The following is a 26,043-nucleotide window of genomic DNA, read 5'->3' on the forward strand; positions in this document are numbered from 1 at the left end:
ATGGATGAGTTAACAGGACATATTCAAGATGATATTCCTTGGTGTATGCTTTTCGCAGACGATATAGTGTTGATAGATGAAACTCAGGAAGGGGTAAATGCAAAGCTTAACCTTTGGAGAGAAGTGTTGGAATCTAAAGGTCTTCGCCTCAGCCGATCAAAGACAGAATATATGGAGTGCAAGTTCAGTGCAAATGGAGGCCAAAACGAGTTAGGGGTGAGGATCGGAGATCAAGAAATACCAAAGAGCGACCGTTTTCGTTACCTAGGATCTATCTTGCAAAAGAACGGAGAATTAGATGGAGATCTCAACCATAGAATACAAGCTGGATGGATGAAGTGGAAGAGTGCATCCGGCGTGTTGTGTGACCGCCGTATGCCACTGAAGCTCAAGGGAAAATTTTATAGGACGGCAATAAGGCCGGCAATGCTGTATGGCACAGAATGTTGGGCGGTGAAACATCAACACGTACACAAAATGGGTGTAGCGGAGATGAGGATGCTTCGTTGGATGTGTGGGCACACGAGAAAGGATAAGATTAGGAATGAGGATATCCGGGGTAAAGTAGGAGTAGCCGAAATTGAAGGAAAGATGAGAGAAAATCGGTTACGGTGGTTTGGACATGTGCAAAGAAGGCCTACTGACGCTCCGATTAGAAGATGCGACTATGGGACAGAGGTTCAGGGCCGAAGGGGTAGAGGAAGACCTAGGAAAACTTTGGAAGAGACTCTAAGAAAAGACTTAGAGTACTTGGATCTAACGAAGGACATGACACAGGATCGAGCACAATGGCGTTCTAAGATTCATATAGCCGATCCCACTCAGTGACTTGGATTTTCCAAGTCTCCAACCAAGAAGTTTTCCTCACTCGGGAAATTAAGGGAACACTACCCCAACCTACATGCTCCACTCAGAAAGCTTCAACATACAAGCTTCAACAAAAGAAAATTCAAAGAACTTAGCGAAGAAGGCTTTGGTGTATTTAACACAATACGTTGAAATGAAGGAAAGCTTATTTATTGATATCCCCGATAAGCTACAAATATGTACATATACATGAGTCAAAATAAACACACAAGAGGGAGCCTTCACAAAGGTTGCTTAGGAGAAGTCTCAGCAGTCGGTAGAGCCCCAGAAAGAGAAGGCACCGGAGGGGGATCATTTGGAGCCTCAGTACTGGACAAAACCCTAGAAGGAGGAGGCATCAGAGGTTGATCATTTGGAGCTTCATTACGCGGTACAGCCCCAGAAGACGAAGGCAATAAATGCCTTTGGAACAAACCCACAAATCTCTGATGATCAAGTAAAACCTGACCATCAGTTTCCTTCATCTGGTCAAGCTTCCTTTTCATGTTTGTAGCATAGTCATGTGCGAGCCGGTGCAACTGTTTATTCTCATGCTTGAGCCCTCTAATCTCCTGTTTGAGACTCATCACTTCAGCCGCCAATGATTCAACTTGGCGGGTTCGAGCAAATAGGCGTTGTGCCATATTAGACACAGAACCTGCACACTGAACACTGAGAGCCAGCGAATCCTTAACAGCTAACTCATCAGACCGTTTGGAAAGTAGTCTGTTATCTTTGGGAGTGAGAAGGTTCCTGGCCACCACCGCAGCGGTCATATCATTCTTCATCACGGAATCCCCAACGGTAAGAGGACCAGTTGGGGAGACGAAGGATGGGCGCCATATGTTGTCTGGAGAAGGCGGGGCTGCCTCTTCAACAAGGTTCAAGTCAAAACGACGGTCGGAGGGGCCAGACATTTTCAAAGGTGTTGAAGAGAGAAGAGGTCGGACAAATCAAGATCTTAGAAGTGCAAGAATGAAGCTTCTACTGGTGGAGATTCAAGTGTGCTTTGGAACTTAATGCCAGCCCCTATAAAAATCTGCACTCGACGGAGCTTCAGAAATCAAAGAGGCGCCTGCTCAGAAATCGAAGAGGCGTTTGCTTTCTCAAAAGCTGGGCTGCTTAGAGATCACGAGGGTTGATCTCAGAAATCGAAGAGCCGTTTGCTTTCTCAAAAGTTGGGCTGCTCAAAGACCACGAAGGCCGATCTCAGAAATCGAAGAGGCGCTCGCTTTCTCAAAAGCTGGGCTCCCTAGAGACCACGAGGGCCGATCTCAGAAATCGAAGAGGCACCTACTTTTCCAGCCTTGTCAGCACCTGTCACACGCACACTCAGCTTTGCGGAAATTATGGGCATTCTGTCAAAGACTTCTGGGGAAGTAGAAAACACATGAATCTTACTGTTCAATCACCCACTTCCCACACGCAACAATAGCTCATGGGTACCACAGATAACTTTGCCAAAGTTCTCTGCCAAAGTTGAGCACGTGAAGCTTGCAGCTCCCACTACATCGCTCTGACCAAGAAGGGTAAAAGAATAGCAAAGAAACAGCACTAACAAAGTTTAGACCCATAAATTTTGAAGGTCTAGCTACCATATTATTACCCACAAGGGTAAAGGAACAGTACCACTGCTGGATAATTGGAAAGTCCATGTATGTCAACCTCTGTGCTTCGTGGCAAGGTAGACTAGCAAACATGCCCAACCTTTACTCACATTCGAGAAAACACTCCCAATAAGATTGCTTGCTCCAAAATCGAAGAGGCACCGTCCTCCGAATCTAAAGAGCCAGACTCCCAACATGACTACTTTCTTAAAAATCGAAGAGAGGGTAAAGGAACAGTACCATTGCTGGATAATTGGAAAGTCCCTGTGTGTCAACCTCTGTGCTTCGTGGCAAGGTAGACTAGCAAACATGCCCAACCTTTACTCACATTCGAGAAAACACTCCCAACAAGATTGCTTGCTCCAAAATCGAAGAGGCACCGCCCTCCGAATCTCGAGAGCCACTCTCCCAACATGATTACTTTCTCAAAAATCGAAGAGACACTGCTCCCCGAATCTCGAGAGCCAGACCCCCAGCATGATTGCTTTCTCAAAAATCGGTGAGGCACCGTTCTCCGAATCAATCGAAGAGGCGCTCGCTTTCTCAAAAGCTGGGCTGCTCAGAGACCACGAGGGCCGATCTCAGAAATCAAAGAGGCACCTACTTTTCTAGCCTTGTCAGCACCTGTCACACGCACACTCAGCTTTGCAGAAATTATGGGCATTCTGTCGAAGACTTCTGGTGAAGTAGAAAGCACATGAATCTTACTGTTCAATCACCCACTTCCCACACGCAACAATAACTCATGGGTACCACAGATCACTTTGCCAAAGTTCTCTGCCAAAGTTGAGCACGTGAAGCTTGCAGCTCCCACTACATCGCTCTGACCAAGAAAGGTAAAAGAATAGCAAAGAAACAGCACTAACAAAGTTTAGACACATAAATTTTGAAGGTCTAGCTACCATATTATTACCCACAATGGTAAAGGAACAGTACCACTGCTGGATAATTGGAAAGTCCCTGTGTGTCAACCTCTGTGCTTCGTGGCAAGGTAGACTAGCAAACATGCCCAACCTTTACTCACATTCGAGAAAACAGTCCCAACAAGATTGCTTGCTCCAAAATCGAAGAGGCACCGTCCTCCGAATCTCGAGAGCCAGACTCCCAACATGACTACTTTCTCAAAATCGAAGAGAGGGTAAAGGAACAGTACCATTGCTGGATAATTGGAAAGTCCCTATGTGTCAACCTTTGTGCTTCGTGGCAAGGTAGACTAGCAAACATGTCCAACCTTTACTCACATTCGAGACAACACTCCCAACAAGATTGCTTGCTCCAAAATCGAAGAGGCACCGCCCTCCGAATCTCGAGAGCCAGACTCCCAACATGATTACTTCCTCAAAAATCGAAGAGACACTGCTCTCCGAATCTCGAGAGTCAGACCCCCAACATGATTGCTTTCTCAAAAATCGAAGAGGCATCGTTCTCCGAATCTCGAGAGCCAGATACCACATACCACTTTTTCAAAGTGCTCTGACAGAGTTAAAACATGTGAAACTGGCAGCTCCCACTACCGTGCTATGACCAAGCAGGGTAAAGGAATAGCATTACTACTTGTTGTTAGGGAGACTCCTATATATGTCGACCTCCATCCCCAACGGACAGGCAGACCTGCAAAAATGCTCAACCCTTCATCATATCTGAGAGGGCACTCCCAACAAAGCCTTTCGAAATATTCAGCTTTCTTTCCCCCCGATAATACCTCTGCAAACAAGCTATACTAGAGCAAGAATATCTCATATCATCAGGGTTAAAAGCAAGAGTATCCCATATCATGCTTTTTCCCTGTTTTTTCTTTTGACCTTGTTTTTTACCTGCAAGACAAGGAGAAAGAGAGCAATCAGTCAGCACTTGGAATCAAGCTTCCAGCCAGGAACTGACTGCCTGGAACCCCTTACCTGATTACTTACCTGGCATTGCTCTCGAGTACTCATCTTCAACATCTTATGTTTCCAGGGAAGATTCCGCATCTGCTTGAGGAACAGATAGGGCAAGTGCGAAGGATACAAGGAAGCATGTGGAGACAAGCGTAACAGCACACGTGCCGATACATCCATTACTCTGTCAGAAGCAAAAGTATCCCATATCAGCAGGGTGAAACGTACTCTAGATTTGATGGACTTGTTTTGACCCTCAAATTCTTCAGTCGGCCTTATACTCTGGAGGAAACCAGAAAACCCTCCAGCTCAGTTCAAGAATAAGCCTGTGGAAAGTTACTTCTTCAAAAGCAAAAGTATCTCATATCATCTCTTCTCATTTTTCTTCTCTTTATCCTTCATGCTGCTGCAAGATGGGGAGAAGGTGAACAATCAGTCGGAGCTCTGATTGCTTACCTTGTCTGTCACCTCTTTCAGCAGACCCCCTAGCTCGGCGACTTGGGGGACTCCTACTACATGGTTTGTATCGCGCTTGACCAAGCCTGAAACTACAAGTAAGCTTCAAGTGAAATTGATACATTACCTTGTGCATCTCCACCAGTTAAAGATACCACCCCTGGATGGAGGAAGAGTACTTCCAGAGAAGATGCCACATCTACCTATGAGACAGATAAGGCAAGTCAAGACGACACCACACTCTGATACTTAGAAGTTTCGTGATTACGAGATCATTCTCCCACAATATTTCCTAATGTCATTTGTACTAAATCATTCACTCGTACTCACTAAAGGAGAGCTTGAACCTATGTACTTGTGTAAACCCTTCACAATTAATGAGAACTCTTCTATTCCGTGGACGTAGCCAATCTGGGTGAACCACGTACATCTTGTGTTTGCTTTCCTATCTCTATCCATTTATATACTTATCCACACTAATGACCGGAGCAATCTAGCGAAGATCACAAAAAGCGACCGTTTTCGTTACCTATGATCTATCTTGCAAGAGAACGGAGAATTAGATGGAGATCTCAACCATAGAATACGAGCTGGATGGAAAGAGTGCATCCGGCGTGTTGTGTGACCGTCGTAGGCCACTGAAGCTCAAGGGAAAATTTTATAGGACGGCAATAAGGCCAGCGATGTTGTATGGCAGAGAATGTTGGGTGGTGAAGCATCAACACGTACACAAAATGGGTGTAGCGGAGATGAGGATGCTTCGTGGGATGTGTGGGCACACGAGAAAGGATAAGATTGGGAATGAGGATATCCGAGGTACAGTAGGAGTAGCCGAAATTGTAGGAAAGATGAGAGAAAATCGGCTCTGGTGATTTGGACATGTGCAAAGAAGGCCGACTGACGCTCCGGTTCGAAGATGTGACTACGGGACAGAGGTTCAGGGCCGAAGGGGTAGAGGAAGACCTAGGAAAACTTTGGAAGAGACTCTAAGAAAAGACTTAGAGTACTTGGATCTAACGGAGGACATGACACAAAACCGAGCGCAATGGCGTTCTAGGATTCATATAGCCGACCCCACTTAGTGGGAAAAGGCTTTGTTGTTGTTGTTGTTGTTGTTCCTTTTACTCTATATTATTGGAATCACACTCAATTTTTGACATACTATGGAACATTATGTTTAGCAAAATTGACTAAAGCAAAGCAGTGTGTTTCCGATTTGCACCCAACTTTAGAGTTTTCTTCTTGTAATTTAGATTAGACTAGCTAGAATACTCGAGCGGTGTTGCAGGTTTTAAAACCGTTATGATAAATATTAAGAGCCTATGTACAACCAAAAGGGCCTATACATTTCAAAAATTGCCCGCATTGATGAGTCTTTCACTTTGTGTCTACATTTTACTGACTTTACATTAAGAGCATATGTAGAACAAAAATGACAGACAAAAGTCCAAACTATATAAAAAAAGGTCGTACCCAGTGCACAAGGCTCCCGCTTTACGCAGGGTTTGGGAGAGGTGAATGTCGGCTAACCTTACCCCAATTTATGGAAAGGCTGCTCCCAAGTCTCGAACCCGAGAACTATATACAGTTTCAAAAACTGCTCACTTTCATTAGTCTCTCAGTTTGTATCTGCATTCTACTAACATTGAAAGTCAATGTACTCTTGAATGAATGACATGCTCTCTTTCTCATGACTTAATTTTCTGCTTCACTGTTCTTGAGGCTTGTCACTTATTTAAGTGGCTTTTGAAATATCAATTTTTTCTTTCAGATTTTTCTCTGTAGAGGTTTCCATTTGGTTACTACAAAATTTTGAAAAAGAGAGCTGCTAGCGTAGATGATTTGTTAAATTTCAATCAAAACATTAGGATATGTAAGAAAACAAATGGGAAAGTACGACATGTGCTAAATATATATCAGTAAGATGTAATATATATATATATGGGATAGGATCAAGAGACAAATATTTTGACAAACATTTTTACACTTCCTTGTAACTTTTAGATTTTATAACATTCAACAGTCTAGATTAAGAGTGATGTGAAGAGTTTTAAAATTAAATGACTTGGATGATGATGTGGATTATAACTAATAAAGAAAACACTAATCTAAATTAAAAATTAATATCTAATAGGATAAAGTCAAATTCATCATTTTGTTGGAAAAGCTTAGCAGCCTCTCGAGTTTTGATTCAACGTGGGGCTCGGTGGAGGGTAGGTAATGGGTTGAAGATTAAGATTTGGGGAGATAGCTGGTTGCCGAGAGAAAATTATGCTAAAGTTTTGAGCCCCCGGCCACTAGGAGTGCATCACAACCTCATGGTTAGATCTCTGATGGTGGAGACGGATCGACTAGGATGGAATGTGCAGGTTGTATCACAAATGTTCTTTCCTGAAGAGGCCACTCTCATTTTCAATATTCCATTGAGTTTATTTAGTCCAACTGATGAATTGATTTGGATTAAAGAACCCAGGGGAAAATTTATAACAAAGAGTGCTTATTTTGTTGCTCGGACATGTAGTGAAATTTGTTGAGATGTGCCAGTTAGCTTCGAGATGTCGGCAGAGATTAAATTTATGTGGAAGGCACCGTGGCGTGCAAAAGTACCGGGGAAGGTTAAAATCTGCGTCCGGAGGGTTTGTTTAGCTGCTTTGCCGACGAGAGTCAACTTAAAGATAAGAAAAGTCCTTATGGATGATGGTTGTGTCTTCTGTGGAAATGAACCTGAATCGGTTGAACATGTTCTGTTGCATTGTCCTCATGCTAAAACTATATGGAGCTACAGTCGATTCGGTTCGCAAGCTCTGCAACAAGGAGAGATTGGAGTACAAGATTGGTTGGATCGTTTGGCTTCCAATTTATCACGGGAGAGCTTTGACTTAGTGCTTGTTCTGTTATGGAACATCTGGAACGCTCGTAATGAGCTGTTTTGGAATGGTGTGGTAATGCCACCTCAGGAAATTCCAATTAAAGCACGTACTTGGTTGCTGGAGTTTAAGAAATGGAATACGGTGCAACCTAAGACTAAGTCTGACGGTGTGCAGAAATGGAGGAAGCCGGAGGAAGGGTGGTTCAAATGCAGTTTTGACGGTGTGTGGGATGAACATGGGATGCCGTTGGGGAGTTTGTTGCTGCAGCGGCAGTAAAAATGGAGGGGATTACATCGGCTCTGTTGGTAGAAACTTTAGCAGCTCGTGAAGCGGCGCTGCTCGTACAACAATGGCGGGCGCAAAAGGTAATTTGGGAGGTGATGCCTTGTTGGTGATAGCTGCCGTTCAGAATGGTGAAAATGTTAATCATGAAAATACTGTAACCTCCATCTCCCTCCTTGCAATGCCTTGGATGAATTCTCCTGTTTCATTTTATAAAAAACGAAACCTAATAAATAACAAAAAAAGAAGGGCAAAAGACTGTTTACTACCCTCAAGTTTCATGGTTTTCAACGTTTAGTACATCAATTTTTTTTCATCCCAGAGTCATACCTAAAGTGTTAATTTTGGGACAGTCTCATACATCCGTTAGTCAAACTGTTAACTTTGCTGTTAAATGATGATGTGGCACCCACGTGGACAATGACTAGGCGCCACGTGTCATTAAAAAAATTTAAAAATAATTAAACTATTAAAATAATTAATAAAATGAAAGTAAAAAAAAAAAAAAAAAAAAATCCTTTGATCCCCATTATCTTCCCCACCCCGACCCCCCATCCTTTCTCCCTCTACACATCCATCCTTCCCCTCCCCCTTCTCCCTAGATTCCCTTTCGTTTTTTCTCTTGTTCCCTCTGCATAGGCCCAGTCCTTTGTCAACTTTGAGAACTCAATGCTGTCCACACCCTCTGCACATCCAAGAACTCAGCTGTCCACTCCGTCGAGGTCCAGGAACCCGACAAGTCCCTTGTCCTCAGATGGAAGCACGGCGACCCTCTCTTCCATAGAAATCTCGCCTAGCTGCAGAGATTCAAGAACAACAACCAACCAACCAACCAAATCTCAATCAAACAACCAATCAGTCAGTCAATCAATCAATCAATCCAAATCCAAAAATTCAAATTGTAGAGAGAGAAAAAGAGAGGAGGCGTACATAGATAGCTTTGGGGGTGGCGTAGGGAGGGCGGAGCTCCGGTGAGGAAATCAGAGAAAGAGGACGGGAGGGAGGGATGGTGGTTGGTGCGGGTTGTAGAGGAGAGAAGAGAGGGAGGGAGAGGGAGGGAGAGTGGGTGGTTGCAGAGGAGAGAAGAGAGGGTGGGGGTTGCAGCAAGTGCTAGGGGAGGAGTGGATGGAGAAAGGGTGGCTCGGGTAGGCAAGGGGTGGGTGATGGGGGTGCTCGGATGGAGAAGATGAAGGGGGTGGATGGGATGAAGGGGGCGGAGGGGATGAGGGAAGGATGGATGTGCAGAGGGAGAAGGGAGGGCGGTCGGGGTGGGGAAGACAAAGGGATATGGGGAATTTTTTTTTTAAAAATTTTAATTAATTCATTATTTTAATAGTTTATTATATTTTTAATGACACGTGGTGCCCAATCATTGTCCACATGGGTGCCACGTCACAGTTAATGGGAGACTTAACAGTTTGACTAACGGATGTATGAGACTGTCCCAAAATTTACACTTTAGGTATGACTCTGGGATGAAAAAAAATTGATGTACTAAATGTTGAAAATCATGAAACTTGAGGGTAGTAAATAGTCTTTTGCCCAAAAAAGAATGATTTAAAAAAGGTGATAGCATGGATAGGATTAATACTCAGCGGAAATGAAATTGTTATAATAAAAATAAAAAAATTGAAACTGCATACCAATGAAATCAAGTTGTTTGTTTGATTCGAAAAACTAAGAAAAGTAGAAAATCATCAATGACCTAAATCGACAAAACTAAAAAGATTTTGCAAAACCTAATTTAATCACCCTACATATATGAACAATAATATACAATTTAGGGTTTTGTATGCTTTGCTTATGTAATGAAGATTCAAGAGACTAATAGCTTGATTCATTGTAGAAGGCATCAAAATTTCATATCAATCCTATGAAAGTTGTAGACTTCATCGGCAAAGAGGGAGATGGAGGTTACAGTACTTCGAATCAATGGAGTTCTACGTCATTTCTTGTTTGCACTCTTAAAACTAGGGTTTCCTCCTTTTTAATTTTATTTTTAATTACCTTCCATATTTTATGTTTTTTGAATTTTATTTTTATGTTTAATATTAGTTAAAATCCACTTAAGCATCCATGTTATTTAATGAATGAATATGGACCTTTGGATGTTTTGTAATCTAAAGGTTTAAAAAAAGTGTAAAAATATTTGTCAAAATGTTTGTCCCTTGATCCTATTCCTATATATATATATATATATATTATTTTTTATTTTTTTGATGTATGATGCAAAATATATATAGGAGTTGAGTGGGTTAGTAAAGATTTATTTTTCCAGAAGGGTTAATATCTCCATTAGCTAAACCCTTCCTTACCTTGCCCTTGGACTCTTATTTTGTTTGTATACAATCAACGGAGGCCTCCTCCACATATGTTGCAACTTCTTCAATAGCATGCTATTATTTCGTCTTTCCCTTAAATAAGTCATCAAATTTGGTGCTTTTTGATCCCTAGTTGCTATGGAGAACAACAATGAAATACAATTAATTCCTCTATTCAAGTGGTACTCACTTTTTTATATTTTTATTTTATTTTTATAATTAGGGTTGTTTTATTTAAACCCCATAATTTGTTGAAAACACCCCACATTCAAATTTTCTTCTTACAATTCCAGCTTTACCCTTCGTTTTGTTGAATCCACCCCACCTCCAACCCACAAACAATAAAATCCCACAGCTACCCACCCCACAACCACAACGACAACTTTGCCGATGGCCCCATTCAATCGTAATTTTCTTTCTTTCATAGTTACTTTTGTTTGGCATTTGACATAGGACTGAGGGGAATGATCACACATGCATTGGGCTATTGCGATTATGGATGAAAATGCAGCCTATAAAATTGTTAAAAGCCCCTTTCCATCATTTCCATGATAGACAATTTGGATGTTGCGATGAAATTTTTATCTTTTCCTGATAAGCTAGTTTAGATTTATAAAGTGTATAGCTAACTGTATGAAATTTCAATTTTTTTTTGTTTTGGCTAGGTTGAATGGAATCACGGGAGAAGGGTGGTGGTGGTGAGTGGGTGGATATGTTAGATTTTTTTGTATTTGGGAGGTGGGGTGAATTCAACAAAAGGAAGGGTAAAGTTGGAATTGTAGGGAGAAAATTTAATTATGGAGTGTTTTCAACAAATTATGGGGTGTGAATAAAAAAACCCTTATAATTATTGTGTAAGGCTTGTTTTATTAACACCCTACATTTTGTTGACTACACCCTACTCCCCACAATTGCTTTTTAAATTAAAAATTTTCATCCCACGTATTTTCCAATACTACCCTCACACCTCACATCTCACATCTCACACACCCCACAATCATCAACTAATTAACCACACATCAAACTCTTCATCTATTTCAAACAAAAAGAATAATCCACATTTTAAAAACAAGAAAGATGAATTAAATTGTTATAAAATCTCCATCTTGCTGTTTGATTTATAAACATCCGTCAAATTTTCTTGAACAATCACATTGGATTCTAAGAAGCCTGACGGACAAATGGTAGGAACTATTCTTATAAGGTCATGTCAGTTCCAACCAGCCAAAAAACATTGAATTCCTTCATCATCAAACAGCCACAAGAATATTACATTTAATTACATATTAAAATTTTCAACATTCTCCAGTTTTCTTCCTATTTCTTGGATTCCAATTAGAGCAGGGGTTTGTAAAAAGTCAAATTTTTATTCCATTATTTAAATAATTTTTTGAATGTGAAAACCAACGAATGAACGAGGAGCAAGACTCGATTTTTTGTTCCGTTCATCAAAAGATATATTTTCATCAGCTTGTTTGTGTTTTTAGGGTTATGTTCTACAATGGAGAGTAAGAGTGTAACATCCCACATCACCTAAGGGAGTGGATCGTGTAAGCCTTATATGTATATTCACATTTCTACCTAGCACAAGGCATTTTGGGAGCTCATTGGCTTTGGGGTTCCAATATGCATATAAGGCTTATAGGATCCACTCCCCTGGGCGATGTGGGATGTTACAATCCACCCTCCTTAGGGGCTCGACATCCTCGTCGGGTACACTTCCAACCAGGGATTGACTCTGATACCAAATAGCCACATCTCGGCCCAGGCCCCCAACACATCCCGGGCTCGACTCCGCCGTAGTACTATATTGTCCGCTTTGGGCCCCGACCACTCCCTCGTGCGAACTCGCTTAATTTCGGAGTTTCGATGGAACCCGAAGCCAGTGAGCTCTCAAAATGCCTCGTGCTAGGTAGAGATGAGAATATACATAGGATCCACTCCCCTGGGCGATGTGAGATGTTACAAAGAGCAGCTATGATGGCTCGAATAGTCATTTCATATTAGAGTTACAAGTTCTTTAGTATTACATTTTTAAGTGGGATGTATTCAATAACATGTGGAGTGTTAATATAAAAAAACCCCTTGTGTAATATTAATTTTGTATGATTAAAGTGAGTCATATGATGTTCAGAAAATCCTAATAAGCTACCATGTGAATCAATGTAATACTACGCAATGATGTTTTTTATGTTTTGATATCTGTCTGTTTTTTTGTGTTAGATATTATTATGTGTTTTGATTGATTAATTGCATTAAAGAAACTATGCATGTTTAAATGATGCAGATTGAGATGGAATATTTAATTTGAAGATGACTCTAAAGTGAAATGAATAAAATGAAAATGGAAAAATGCGTACTCTCTTTCGGGGGAAGATGATGTAATGCCTGTGGTTGTTGTTTCCTGTACAGTTTGTGCAGTGGAAGTTGTGTTAGCTTTTCTCTTTGGTAGAGTACATCTTTTGCAGATGCAGAATGAGGGTCAGTAAATATTGAATAATACAAAAATATTAGTATAAAGAGTAAATTGTTATCTGAAGCTTAACCTTTTAAATTGTCCTTTTTTTTTTCTTTTTTGCGTTTGACATTCTGAAAATTGAAAAGAGCTTTCGTCACTGCGAATTGGGCTCTTTTTATGGAATCAAAAGCGGTCTTTTGTAGAACTGCTTGGCAAGCTGAGTTGTATGGCAGTAGCTTCTTTTGAGAAAGGTGGTGGTGTGTATGAACATTTGGGCAGTCGCATCATTATGTTCGTGTTCAGCCATTGCCTTTCGTTCAAAGAAAAACTCTCGAATTGTTTCTACAGCGAGAAAAGATTTTTGACTTCCTTACTAAAACCCAAATTTAAATTGGAAATCATAAATTTTTAGTCGATCATGACATGCAATAGGTCTAGAGAGTACCTGAGGTGTTTATGAAATAGTCGTTTGCAACTTGTAGATGAAAGTGATCATGATTTTTTGTAGGTTTTATAGTGAAAATGGTCTCTGAGATTTGCATAACACATCACTTTGGTCTCTGAGATTGAAAATCAATAGAAATGGTCCCTGAGATTGTCCACCATCTATTATTTTGGTCATTCCGTTAAAAACTCCTTTAAGTGTCCCGGAGCTCTTGGAAGGAAGTTTGGGCAATTTTCAAAATTTCGTAATTCAATCGTTTCTTAACCAAATTTGACCCATAATATATCAAAATGAAGATAGGAAAGTGTAGAACAAGATTAAACCTATTTGGAAGCCCAATGGTTGCTGGAGATGGCATGAAAATAGCCTGAAAGGTGACTGGTTCGTGAGAAAACTGGAAAACTCGCCGGAAACTGGGTAAACTTTAATCATTCATAACTTCCTCAATATTTAACAAAATTGAGTGATTCCAAAACAAAAATATACTTCTAAATGACACAAAGAGAATGGTACCTTTCTAGACACCTAATTCGTTGTGGTTTGCCTGGAAAACGGCTCGAAAGTGGCTAACTCGAGACCAAGACAACCACTTTCAAGCAGTTTTTCGGCCAAACCACGGAGAGCTAGCCATTGAAAAAGGTACTATTCTCTTTTCCTCATCGAGAAGTATGATTTTCGCTTTTGAATCACTCAATTTCGTTAAGTATTGAAGAAGTTATGAACGTTTAAAGTTTACTCAGTTTTTGGTGAGTTTTTCAGTTTTCCTGCGGACCAGTCACGTTTCAGGCTATTTTTCGGCTAACTCTGGCAGCTATTGGGCTTCCAAATATATATAATCTTGTGGTATACTCTCCTATCTTTATTTTGATATATTATGTGTCGAATTTGGTTAAGAAACGATTAAGTTACGAAGCTTTGAAAATTGCCTAAACTTTTGGCCAAGAGATCCGGGACACTAAACGGAGTTTTTAACGGAATGACCAAAATAATAGATGGTGGAGAATCTCAGCGACAATTTCTATTGATTTTCAATCTCAGAGACCAAAGTGATGTGTTATGCAAATCTTATGGACCATTTTGACTAAAAAGCCTTTTTTGTATTACCAAGGAAGAGGAGTTTGATTCTTTGTGGGATGGATTGGACAAAGTTGATCACTATGAGAAGTGGTTCTCAGTTGTTTGTCGCAATGAGCATGCTTTGTATTGCCACCCATTATGTGTATCGAAACATGTAACATTTGTTCAGTAGTAGGATAAATTTTTCATTATGATTGGAATGCGAGTGGTACACCACTTGTTTTTTATAGAAGTGGTGAGAAATTTTATTTTTTAAGTTATTAACTTTTTAACACACATATCCCACTGTTTGTTTAGTGACACGTAGTATACCACCCTGTGTCGGTCACATTGAAGAATTTCTTCAGTAGTAGGTTACAGTGCAATTTTTTAAATAGTAAAACTTTCATATAGCAAAACAAGATAAGCAAGTCATGTGAAATTGGTACCATGTGGAATACCTTACAATAAAAACTTAAAAGCAATTGTGCTGACTAGCCAATGTACTACTGACCTTAACAATGTGAACTAGGGGTGGGTTCAAAAAACCGAAAATAAAAAAAAATCGAACTGAAAACGTGACAGAGGCCGAAAAGAACCGAATCAAAAAAAAAAAATCGAACCGAACCGAATCTGGTTGGTTCGGTTTCAGTTTTTAGGTTCGAAAACCGAACCGAATCGAAATATAATATCCCACAAGTATATAAATCAAACAAACTTAAAAGGTTAAAACTTAATAATGTGAACTAGGGGTGGGTTAAAAAAACCGAAAATAAAAAAAATCGAACCGAAAACGTGACAGAGGCCGAAAAGAACCGAATCGAAAAAAAAAATCGAACCGAACCGAATCTGGTTGGTTCGGTTTTGATTTTTTAGGTTCGAAAACCGAACCGAACCAAAATATATTTTAATTATTAAAAAATAAAAATAAAATATACCTTAGGGGGTTCGAACCCATTCCCACTTAGTTGAGTATCTTCCCCTTAAACCATTTTGACAACAAGGTTTTTCTTGCTAATACCTTATGAGTGGCATATTTATAAAATAAGATTATAATAGGGTATCAATTCTCATCTTCCATCCAATCTCTCTTTCCCTCCCCCTCCCTCCCTCCAACCAAACATAACCAAAACACAAAAAACCTACCTTAGATCAAGCTCACCCACTTCACCAACCTCCAATTCCCACCTCCCTTCAACAGTTCAACATTTTGTTTTGTTCTCGTTTGCAATTTCATTGGATTTGACGAAACGAGTTTTGTTTGATCTGAAAGATGGAGGTAAAGGTTTAATTCTTGGTTTTCTGGGTGAACTGGAAAAAAGAATAAACTGTGTTGTAGTACTCATTGTAAAATTGCAGTATTGTGTTTCTCCCAGTGCAAATAATTCAATAATAGAAATTATGTTTATAGATTGAATCTAAAAGCTCAAGTTTTGTTCATATTGCTAAGCACCCATCGCTTCAATTGTTTAAGTATGATGCCTTTTCCATTTACCATTGACTACTACTTAACTTTTGTATCTGTTTTTTTTTTTTTTTGTGTGTGTAAAGCTCTGCTTTGCTACATTTTGGATTATGTTAAAATGCATAGTTCATTGTTGATCTCAGAATACCATTGTTTTAGATTCCATGTTGCAGGTTTATATCTCACTGAGAATGCTTAAGGTAGGGAAGCATGTGCTTCAAGCTCCAGATTAAAAAAAAAAATCATGGAAAAAACCGAACCAGGCCGAAACTGAATCGAAAAAAACCAAAACCGAAAAAAATCGAAGAAAAACCGAACCGAATTGAATAGTAATTTCAGTTTGGTTTTCGGTTTCGGTGAAAAATGGAACCGAACAGAACCGAACCCACCCCTAATGTGAACTTCAGTTAATTTTTAGTCTTAGTACTTGAATAAAGTTCACTTGATTAATAAAGTATCAACACTAACAAACCCTACAATGTTTAGTTCCAGCAAGGTTATAAATAAGGCTTTGTAAAGTATTGAACACAAGCAAGTTTTTGGCCAGAAAAACCCACCTCTGGGTTAAAAAATCGAGGACTTTCCACTGAGTTCAATCCACTAGTGTAAACAAAGGTTCATACAAAGACCACACAAGCTCAATTCCTAGATCCCTATCTATGGAGCAACTTTACTTTTGTGCAACCTTGCCTTACATGAGACGGACTCCTACGGTCTTCACAAAGTGACAACTTCTCCTCAGCTCATCACCTTGTGGTTCCGAGATCAACACGATCAATGATATGATATGATTTTATGATATGCACAAGAGATTTGGATTCAACTGACCAGTCAGGTTCTTTAGTTAAACAGTTGAAGAAGAACCTAATATGAATTCGAGAGATTGGTCTATGAAGGATATGAAAACTTAGGTTTAGACCAGAAGCTTAAAGCAAAACCATTAAAACAATGCAACCCTAATATGCAGTGATTGGATGTTTGTGCACGAGATGGTTTTGTGGCTAGGGTTTCGGTTTAAAAGCTTAAGAAGTAGCTCTAGGCTAAATGCATTCTTTTTGTGAAAATCTAAAAATCCTAACCAAGGAACAAATGAAACCTTGAAAACCCTTATAATAGAGGAGATGAATGTTTCAGAAAATGGGAACAAAGAGACACGTGTCACGAGCCAAAGAGATATTCCTAGATTAAGGGTGAGAAATCCACGCATAGGAAAAGGTGTTAGATGGCCCATGTGGACTGTCTTATTTTGCATGCCTAGACAGCTAGAAAACAGACGAAAATTTTGACTATACAACTACACTAGACAAAAGAATTCTGAAAAAAATAAGCTTGACATGCATATGCTAATGTATGATTCAAACCTTTTTTTAGTGAAGATGGCTGGTTCTTTGACGATTTAATTCCAGCAGAAATCCTTGATCGGCATTGAACCCTTAACTCTAAATTATGAGCATGTGTGGTAACATTTACAATTTTTTTACAAGGAAAGCCAAACATTAAACCTAGTACTTAACAACCTCCCCCTTTGGCTTTCCTTGACGAAATAACCCCAAACCTATAACTAGATTCACACTTTACCCACACTCAAGAAATCATGCAGTGACAAGAGAAGAGCAAGTAACAACTCCAGCAGTAAACATACATTTCTTGGCAAGAGACAAGTGAGATTCATCATGGGTTATTATAACATATGCTCATACTAAAAATGGAGCTACAAATTGCATGGTCAACACAAGTTACTCCAGTAAAAAGTGATTTAAAATTTAAAATTTTTTTCTCCCCCATTTTGTCATGGTAAGACAAAGGAAGAAATTGATAATGAAGCACAACAAATAGTAAGGAATAAAAAGTGAAGCATAACACGCAAGAAATAAGGGTCAATGCAACTCGGAGAAACAAAATATTCCACAAAGGTGCAAAGTTTGAAATCAAAGTGATAATATCTAACAAATTTAAGTGCAAAAGACACAAGAGTAAAATAAAGTCAGAGGAGTAGCAAGATTAATTACAACAAAAACCATAAGGAAATGGAGTTTCAATTTTAACAACCATTGTTCAATAGATAACAAAATAGAACTCCCCAAAAAACTTGCCTTCACTAAAAACCCCTACAAGAGCTCCCCTATAAACTTAGAATTCCTTTGATTATGATGAGTCCTTTGAGCTGACAGGAGATCCAATAGCAATGGCATCTTCAACAGGAACATCTTCAGGGCATGGACCATGACCAATACCTTTTTCATCTTCATCTTCATCAGAGGAATATGTAAACCTGATGTGCTTGCCCTTCGAAGTAGGAATGGAAGAGAAATGTTGGTGGACATTGATGGACACTTCATTTCCTTTAGTAATGTAGATAGCAGCAATATTGGCAGCAACGACACTAAAATGGCCGGAGGAAGCAGCTGTGTGATAGGATACAAATGAAGGATCCGCATGGCGATGAGGGACAAGCTTTGGAGGTCGCAGAGAAGGCTCGAGGACAAATGAAGAAGGATTCATAGAGGTTTGATTCAGAGATGGTAAGGAGAATGAGTTACTGATAAGTGGTGAAGAAGCTGATTGATCATCCAAAGACTTAAAACCAAAAAATTGCTTTCTAAGAAAGTTGATTTTAAACTCAAGATATGCTATTTTCCTATCTTGGGAGACAGTTGATGGTGTGACTGGTCTATGATCACCTTGAGCTACGACATACATGACATTATTGAGATTCATCATATTTCTGTCAAGGTCCTTAGTGGTTCTAAGACACAGATCATCAGGATATTTTTAACACCAACAAGCTCACATAACTAAGTGATCAGACAAGGGTAAATGGTAGACCCTCTTTGGTGGGTTCCAGCATGCTTGGACTTAAACAGAATGGACTTGAAAATCAGAAAGCCAAAAAGCATATCACAGTGAGTTAACATGGCAAATAATACTCTGGCTAACTTAAAGGTAGGGTTACCATTGTTTGATGTACCTAGAACATTTCTACGGATAAAATCAGACCAAATCCTATAAAAGGGTTTGAGGCGAAACTTTGAGACTTGACCTTTAACAAGAGGAATAAACGGATCAGCTTAAGCCTCATGATAGTCGGTACTCAGGTCATACTGGCTGGTTACAACATTAAATTGTGATGACACAAAGGCAGAGGACGGGTCAAGTTCAAGGACCTTACAAATGACAGATGGGTCAAAGGTAACCATGACACCACGAACGTAAACAAGAACACCAGACTCAAAATGTTGACGGAATGTTAGAGTAAAAGTTTTGAACTATAGAAAAATTGAAATTAGGAGGAAAGTTTACCTTATAAAGTATGTGCCGTTCAACTAAGTCATTAGAGTGGATAACGTTAGGCAAGGGAAGATCATCCCAAACAATTTGTCATTCAGGCACGACCTTTCGAGCAGCCACCGTAGATAAGAAATTTGTGGCTTGAGTAGATGAAAAGATGGGAACTTGGTCATTAGATGTAACTCCTGAGGAATTCCTCACAGCTTGAGATTGAGTAGAGCAACGAGATGGCTGAGCACAAGCAGAAACAGTGTTGCCGACCATTAGTAGAGAAATTTTCCGGTGAAATGGATTAAGAGTTTGAGACAAAAAGGAAAGAGAACTCAAAGCAAATGGCACAAAATGAGGTATGATAAAAACCTAGATGGGTTAGATAAGGTTAAAACCTAAGACACTGTGAAGACAGCTAAGCCGTGCGATGAAAACCAATGGATGTGATGCATTAGGTAAAAACAAATGTGCAAAGACAGGAATGCCCTTAATGAACCTTACCTTTCTGATTAAGACATTTGACTAGTCAGAATGTTGAACATAACCACTACAAACTACATTGGTGCAACAAGTTGTAACCAAGGGAGAAGACAACACACACACACACACAAAAGAAAACAAACTATGGTTATAAACCTAGTACCATTCGAGATATAGCTAATTGAGAATCTCATAGAGAATGACCCAGAATAAACAGATTTAATACCCAAGCTTCCAAGACAACTTTGATAGAAAAAATATTTGCCAAGGCAAGTACATTTGAAAGGAAATGTGCAATGTAATACTTCAGAAGAAAAAAATCTTTTGTTCATACTACAACCAGGTATGGGAAATGGATTGGTGACAGACAATGAAAAAGCATAGTTTCATGTAACTAAGCAAATATTTAATTCAAGGGCTAACCAAACTTTTAATAGTCCATTGAGGTTTAGAACCATCCCTTACAACATAAATTGAGCAACTATCTAGACACAAAACTATACACAATGAGGAACCTAACCCAATAGAACATTTAAGTTGGCAAGTGATATGGAACACATGACCAACTATAGGATTACAGAGAATTGTATTTTAGCAATCCATGACACATTTTGAGCTCTTGTAAAGACAGAGAGAAAAAAATTGAACTTTCATGACATTGCATGAGATAATATTTTTGAGAATTTTGGATTTTTTTTTCTTTCTTCCTTTTCTGAAATTTGAGAATGTTGCTCATGAGTGAATGGGTTGAAGCTCAGATACATAATTTTAATTTGAGGGGATCTGAGCACAATGAGAGACAAACTAGGTGGTTGTGCACTAGAAAAAACACTTAGCCCAATTTATAGAGAAGAGTTGACACTACACCTCAATTAAGACCAAAGTAAGTTTAACCCTTAAATCAATGAGAGCTTTTGTCAAAAGACACAAAGATTTTTCACAAGCCAATAACCATAATAGGGAGAACCTTTGACATCACAAAGAAAGAATTAGTCAAGGATAATCTACAAAATGCTAACATGTGAGATAGTTAAGAAGTGCACAAAGTGACAAACTGACTTAACTGATGAGGTGATTGACAGGACAGATACAAGAATAGGAAAAGTAAACATGCAGAAGAATAACAAAATGGAAGCAATGCTACTCAACCTGTTCAGTCAAAGACACAAAGTCAATAGACCCTTGAAAATTTTTGTGTCTTCGATTTTCCAAGAGACTTATGAAATTCATAGCTAGCTGTTTCTCACAAGGCATCAAGTTTACATCAAAGACATTTCCTTGCAGAAATCTCCTAAGAGCAATATATTTGTTCTTAAGACCTTTGGAGATTAAATAATTTACAACACTCAACCAAACAACTAGTACATAAACTTGATCAAAATGTACGTCAAGGGCTAAATCAAGGTTATCAAAATGAGAAGCAAGCCATGATACAAAGATGTAAACAAACAAGGCATATGGAGAAATTACATTCATAAGCGAGAGAGAAGCATACCTTGGTGTAGTGATACATTCAGCGTCCAAAATGAAGGGCATCTCATCATGAAACATAGTTGAAGATTGAAATTTTCAAATTTCATTATCTGGATGATAGACTTTGGCAAAAATAGACTAATACTCCCTAGAATGAAATACAAGAGGATGTCTTCCCAAGATGCTAGGTTCAACAAAAAACATTCAGAGACGAAGTCTTGTAATTTTCCACATTGGACCATTTGTTGAAAAGTATATGTGTTCCAACCTGAGATCATCACACTTAGAAGTAACAATTGTATAGCAATTTTCCTTTGATCTTGGAACCACCAATATGTTCTTCCCACGTTTATCAACAATTCTGCAACTCGTCTTGGAAAAGCAAATTTCATTAGCAACTTTGTCACAGAGTTGACCAATACTAAGGAGATTAGTTGATAATCCAACCATATAGCAAACATCTTCAAGCATAGGAAGTCCAAGAATCTTCAACACTCATTTTCCAACAAGCTTAGCCTTGTCTCCTTCACAAACTCAATCATACTACTTTTGAATGGCACAAGAGATTAAAAAAAAAAAAACATCTTTATCACTTGTCATATGATGAAAGCAACCACTGTCGAGGTGCCAAGTGTCTGGCCTAGAGGATGATGTTGAACTTTGAGCAAACAAACACTTCCCAAATCTACGTTGAAAGCCACTTGAACTTGACTTGAAATTTCTTAAGCTCGAAGAATTAACAATCTTGGACATTCTGCTGACCTTTATAGTTAAACAATTCACTTGTTCCTTTAGATCATTTTCCCTTTCCATGTGTAGTTTTCTACACCTAAGTATAATGTGGCCAAGATCACAACAATGATGACATTTAGGAACGAATCTAGACCCTGAAGTAGAGTTAGCCAAAGGAGATATAACAAATAATTCCTTACAAGCATGCAAGTTCACACTCATGGAACTTGAATTGTTATCATCACAAGCAACCACATCATTACCTTCAAATTAATTTCTTGTAGCGAATGCTCTTTCTGATGAGTCAACACCCATAGACAGACAGTTTAACTAACAAGTAGCCTCATTCAATCCAGAAGTCAACTTCAAATTAGTTTCCCGATATAGTTCATTGTTTTCCCGTAGCAAATGAATTTGTTGAAGCAGACTTTCGTGCCATATCATTAACCTTTGAACATGATCTTCAAGAAAGGAAATTAGGACATCCATTTCATCATCATCATCATAGAAGAAATCTCTTTCATTTAACTTGTGAAGTTCATCCTCTAACCGTATGATTTTGTCACTCAGTTCTGATCAAACTAGTCAAAGAGACACAACTTTCTTGCAACACAGATACATTTTTGGTAAGCTCAACATTATCCAATGTTGAAACACACATCTCATCAAATGGAGATTCATACAAATTGGACAACTCCTGAGATGATGACATATTGGTATCATCCAGTACTTTGTCTTTTCCTCTGGATGATGTTTCATCAACAGATGTAACAAGCTCATCTTTATCATCTGATGACTTGTCTGATGATACAAAATCTTGCTTATCATTGTCACTCCAAGTAGCCATCATAGCCTTTTCAGGTTTCTTACTAAGAAGTCTGGTGTTGTCACATTTAGCTACACGGTGCTCACTTCCACCATACACAAAATAGGGGCCAGACACTTTAGATAGACTTTTGTCCTTCTTTTTTGAAGAATCACTATATTTCTCACCAGAGAGTAGTTTTTCACGATTGTTTGATGACCCCTCAGACCACTTGACATCCCTTCCTTTGTTTTTGAGGCCTTTTCTAAATTACTTGACAAATAGGCAAGATCATCCTCTGAGAGCAAATCACAAGAGTCACTTGTAATATTGCGGTTATCAACACTTTGAAGAGCAACATCTTTTCCCTTTTTGGTGACACCCTTATCCATGTCAAGCTACATCTCATAAGTAATAAGTTTCCGAACTAACTTTTCGAGTTTAATCTCATTTAAATCTTGAAATTCTTGGATGACAGCCTTCTTTGCTTGGAATCTTTTGAGCAAAGATCTCAAGATCTTTTGAACAATTGTCGTTTCACATATTGGTTTCCCTAATCCCAAGGCTTCATTCATCAACATTTCACCCTTTTCATATAAGGAAGAGAAGGTTTCTGACTCAATCAATCTTAGATCTTCAAACTTTGAGAGGGTCATTTGAAGCTTCAAATCCCTCACTTGTTTGTCACCTTCATGAAGGATTCGAAGTTTGTCCCAAGCTTGCTTTGTAGTTGTACAATAATGAATATGAGAAAACTGAGTTGGCGATATGGCTGATACAATGACATTTCTTGCCTTTCTATTTGCCATGATAGATGTCACTTCACCAGTATTCTATTCACTTTTAGGTTTGATCTCCAACTCCCCATCAACAGCTCTAGAGGGAGCCCTTCACTCAAAAGTAAGATAATCAACAGTAAGAAAATTCGGAGCCTCAAGGAAATTTTGCAACTTCTCACTCCAAGCCGTATAATTCAACCATCAAAGAATGGAGGAGAATTACACGACCCAGCAACACGATTACAATCCATGATGTGAGACTATCCAATACCAAATGAATCTCAGAGATTACTCTATGTATGTCTAAAGCAAGGCTCTGATACCAATTGAAATTGGTACCAGGTGGAATACCCTGCAATAAAACCTTAAAAGCAATTGTACTGACTAGCTAATGTACTAGTCAATTGAATACAGATTGCTAGAATCCCACAAGCATATAAATCAAACAAACTTAAAAGGTTAAGACTTAACAGTGTGAACTTCAGTTAAGCTTTAGTCTTAGTACTTGAGTTAAGTTCTAGTCTTAGTACTTGAGTTAAGTTCACTTGATTAATAAAGTGTCAATACTAGCAAACCCTACAATGTTTAGTTTCAACAAGGTTATAAATAAGGCTTTGTAAAGTATTGAACACAAGCAAGTTTTTTGTCAGAAAAACCCACATCTAGGTTAAAAAATCAGGAACTCTCTGCTGAGTCCAATCCACTAGTGTAAATAAAGGTTCATACAAAGACCACACAAGCTCAATTCCTAGATCCTTATATACGGAGCAGCTTTACCTTTGTGCAACCTTGCCTTACACGAGACAGACTCATGTCTTCAAGAAGTGGTAGCTCCTTCTGAGCTCATCAGCTTGTGGCACAAGGATCAACATGATCAATGATGTGATATGATTTTATGATATGCACAAGAGATTTGGATTCAACTGACCAGTCAAGTTCTTCAGTCAAACAGTTGAAGAAAAACTTAATATAAATCCGATAGATTAGTCTATGAAGGATATGAAAACTTAGGTTTAGACCAAAAGCTTAATGCAAAATCATTAAAACAATGCAACCCTAATATGCAGTGATTGGGTGTTTGTGCATGAGATGGTTTTGTGGCTAGGGTTTCGGTTTAGAAGCTTAAGAGGTAGCCCTAGCCTAAATGCACTCTTTTTGTGAAAATCCTTATAATGGAGGAGATGAATGTTTCAGACAAGGCGAACAAAGAGACATGTGTCACAAGCTGAAGAGACCTTCCCATATCAAGGGTGAGAAATCCATGCACATGAAAAGGTGTCATATGGGCCATGTGGGCTGTCTTATTTTGCGTGCCTAGACAGCTGGAAAAAAGATGAAAATTATGACTATACAACTACATTAGACAAAAGGATTCTGAAAAAATAATCTTGACATGCATATGCAAATGTATGATTTAAACCTTTTGTAGTGAAGATGGCTGGTCCTTTGACGATTTAATTCCAATAGAAATCCCAGATCAGCATTAACTCCAAATTATGAGCATGTGTGGTAACATTTACAATTTTTTGACAAGTGAAGCAAAACATTAAACCTAGTACTTGTCATCATGTGTATGAAAAGTTATTAATACCATTGGTTAAAAATAAAAGGAACCATTTCTATTTCACACAGCACAAAAAATGGCAATTCGTTTTTCTGAAAAAAGTGTTGAAAATCAATTTTATCGACATTTAGGTTAAAATGAAAGTGTAAACAAAAAAAAATATTAAGTTTGAAGAATATTCAAAATCTGAGACATATACATTTAGTATTGAAATGAAAATAGCATGAGGGAGTGATTTGGTTACCATTGCATCAACCAATATAATATTATAATGTGTAAATCAGAGAATAGGGATGATAATTTTAACATTAAACCCGATAACCGTGGATAACCGCTCAAATGGATTAGATTTAGGTATGAAAATATATTTTAGAAATGGAAAAAAACCGTGAATATTATTTAGTGATGGTTTTGGATATGGTTATCGGGGTCCCCAACCCGTTTCCATCCTCAAAATCAACCCGAATAATAATATATATATATATATATATATATATATATATATATATATTCATCTCACCAAATCCATTACCTTGAGAATACAAAAGTTGCTTTGTGTGAGTTGCATTTTGTCGGAAAGTTCAAAATGTTTGAAACAAAATCAATGAGAATTCAATGGTACTTATGGAAGATATCAAAGATCAGTGAACATCACCAATATTTAGGCTTAATTTTTATACTCAACTTCATTGAATCATCTTATACATCAAATATTTAATGATGAAATAAATATTTAATGCCTTAATTGAATGAATATATATTTTTTGTATTAACGAAGATAGATATAACTGTTAACCAATGGGGAATCTGTTAATCGATGTGTATGGATAATACTCGCTGGTTAATTTGCGGTTATGTGTATGGTTAATTTTTGTTGTTATAGGGATAGATATAACATTTCCTTCTCCAAACCGAACTGTTGCCATCTCTATCAGAGAACTGGTCGGAGTTGAAATGCTTAAGTCTCCAAAATTTGCCACGCGAACTCTAATTGTTTTGGCCGGATTGAAAGGGATCTAAATTACATATTAGAACTATGTTCATTGGACTTAAAACTCTGAAAGTAAAATGTTATAATTGTTAGTAAACAAATGTGTAAAGAGAGACCTAGTGATAGGTGACACGCCCGACCCTGATATTCCCCGAATACCAGGGTAGGCACGTGTTGGCCGACACCCGAATGTGACGAAGCCATACTAAGATGCATGAGAACTAAAGAATATAAATAAGACTTATAAATTTAAAAGT

The 26,043-nt window shown here is 38.5% G+C and overlaps 1 protein-coding gene across 1 annotated transcript; it reads left to right on the top strand.

The window, feature by feature from the left end:
• Positions 1–7,341: 7,341 nt before the first annotated feature.
• Positions 7,342–7,932, top strand: LOC103409277 (uncharacterized). The gene has a single exon (XM_008348088.3). The coding sequence runs from the start codon at positions 7,342–7,344 to the stop codon at positions 7,930–7,932; it is 591 nt and encodes a 196-aa protein (XP_008346310.3).
• The last annotated feature ends 18,111 nt before the right edge of the window (positions 7,933–26,043 follow it).

The sequence above is a fragment of the Malus domestica genome, chromosome 07 (assembly GCF_042453785.1).
Source record: "Malus domestica chromosome 07, GDT2T_hap1".
Lineage (NCBI taxonomy): Eukaryota > Viridiplantae > Streptophyta > Magnoliopsida > Rosales > Rosaceae > Malus > Malus domestica.

Coding starts and splice junctions, on each gene's coding strand:
- LOC103409277 (XM_008348088.3), top strand. CDS start 7,342: ATGTCGGCAGAGATTAAATTTATGTGGAAGGCACCGTGGCGTGCAAAA.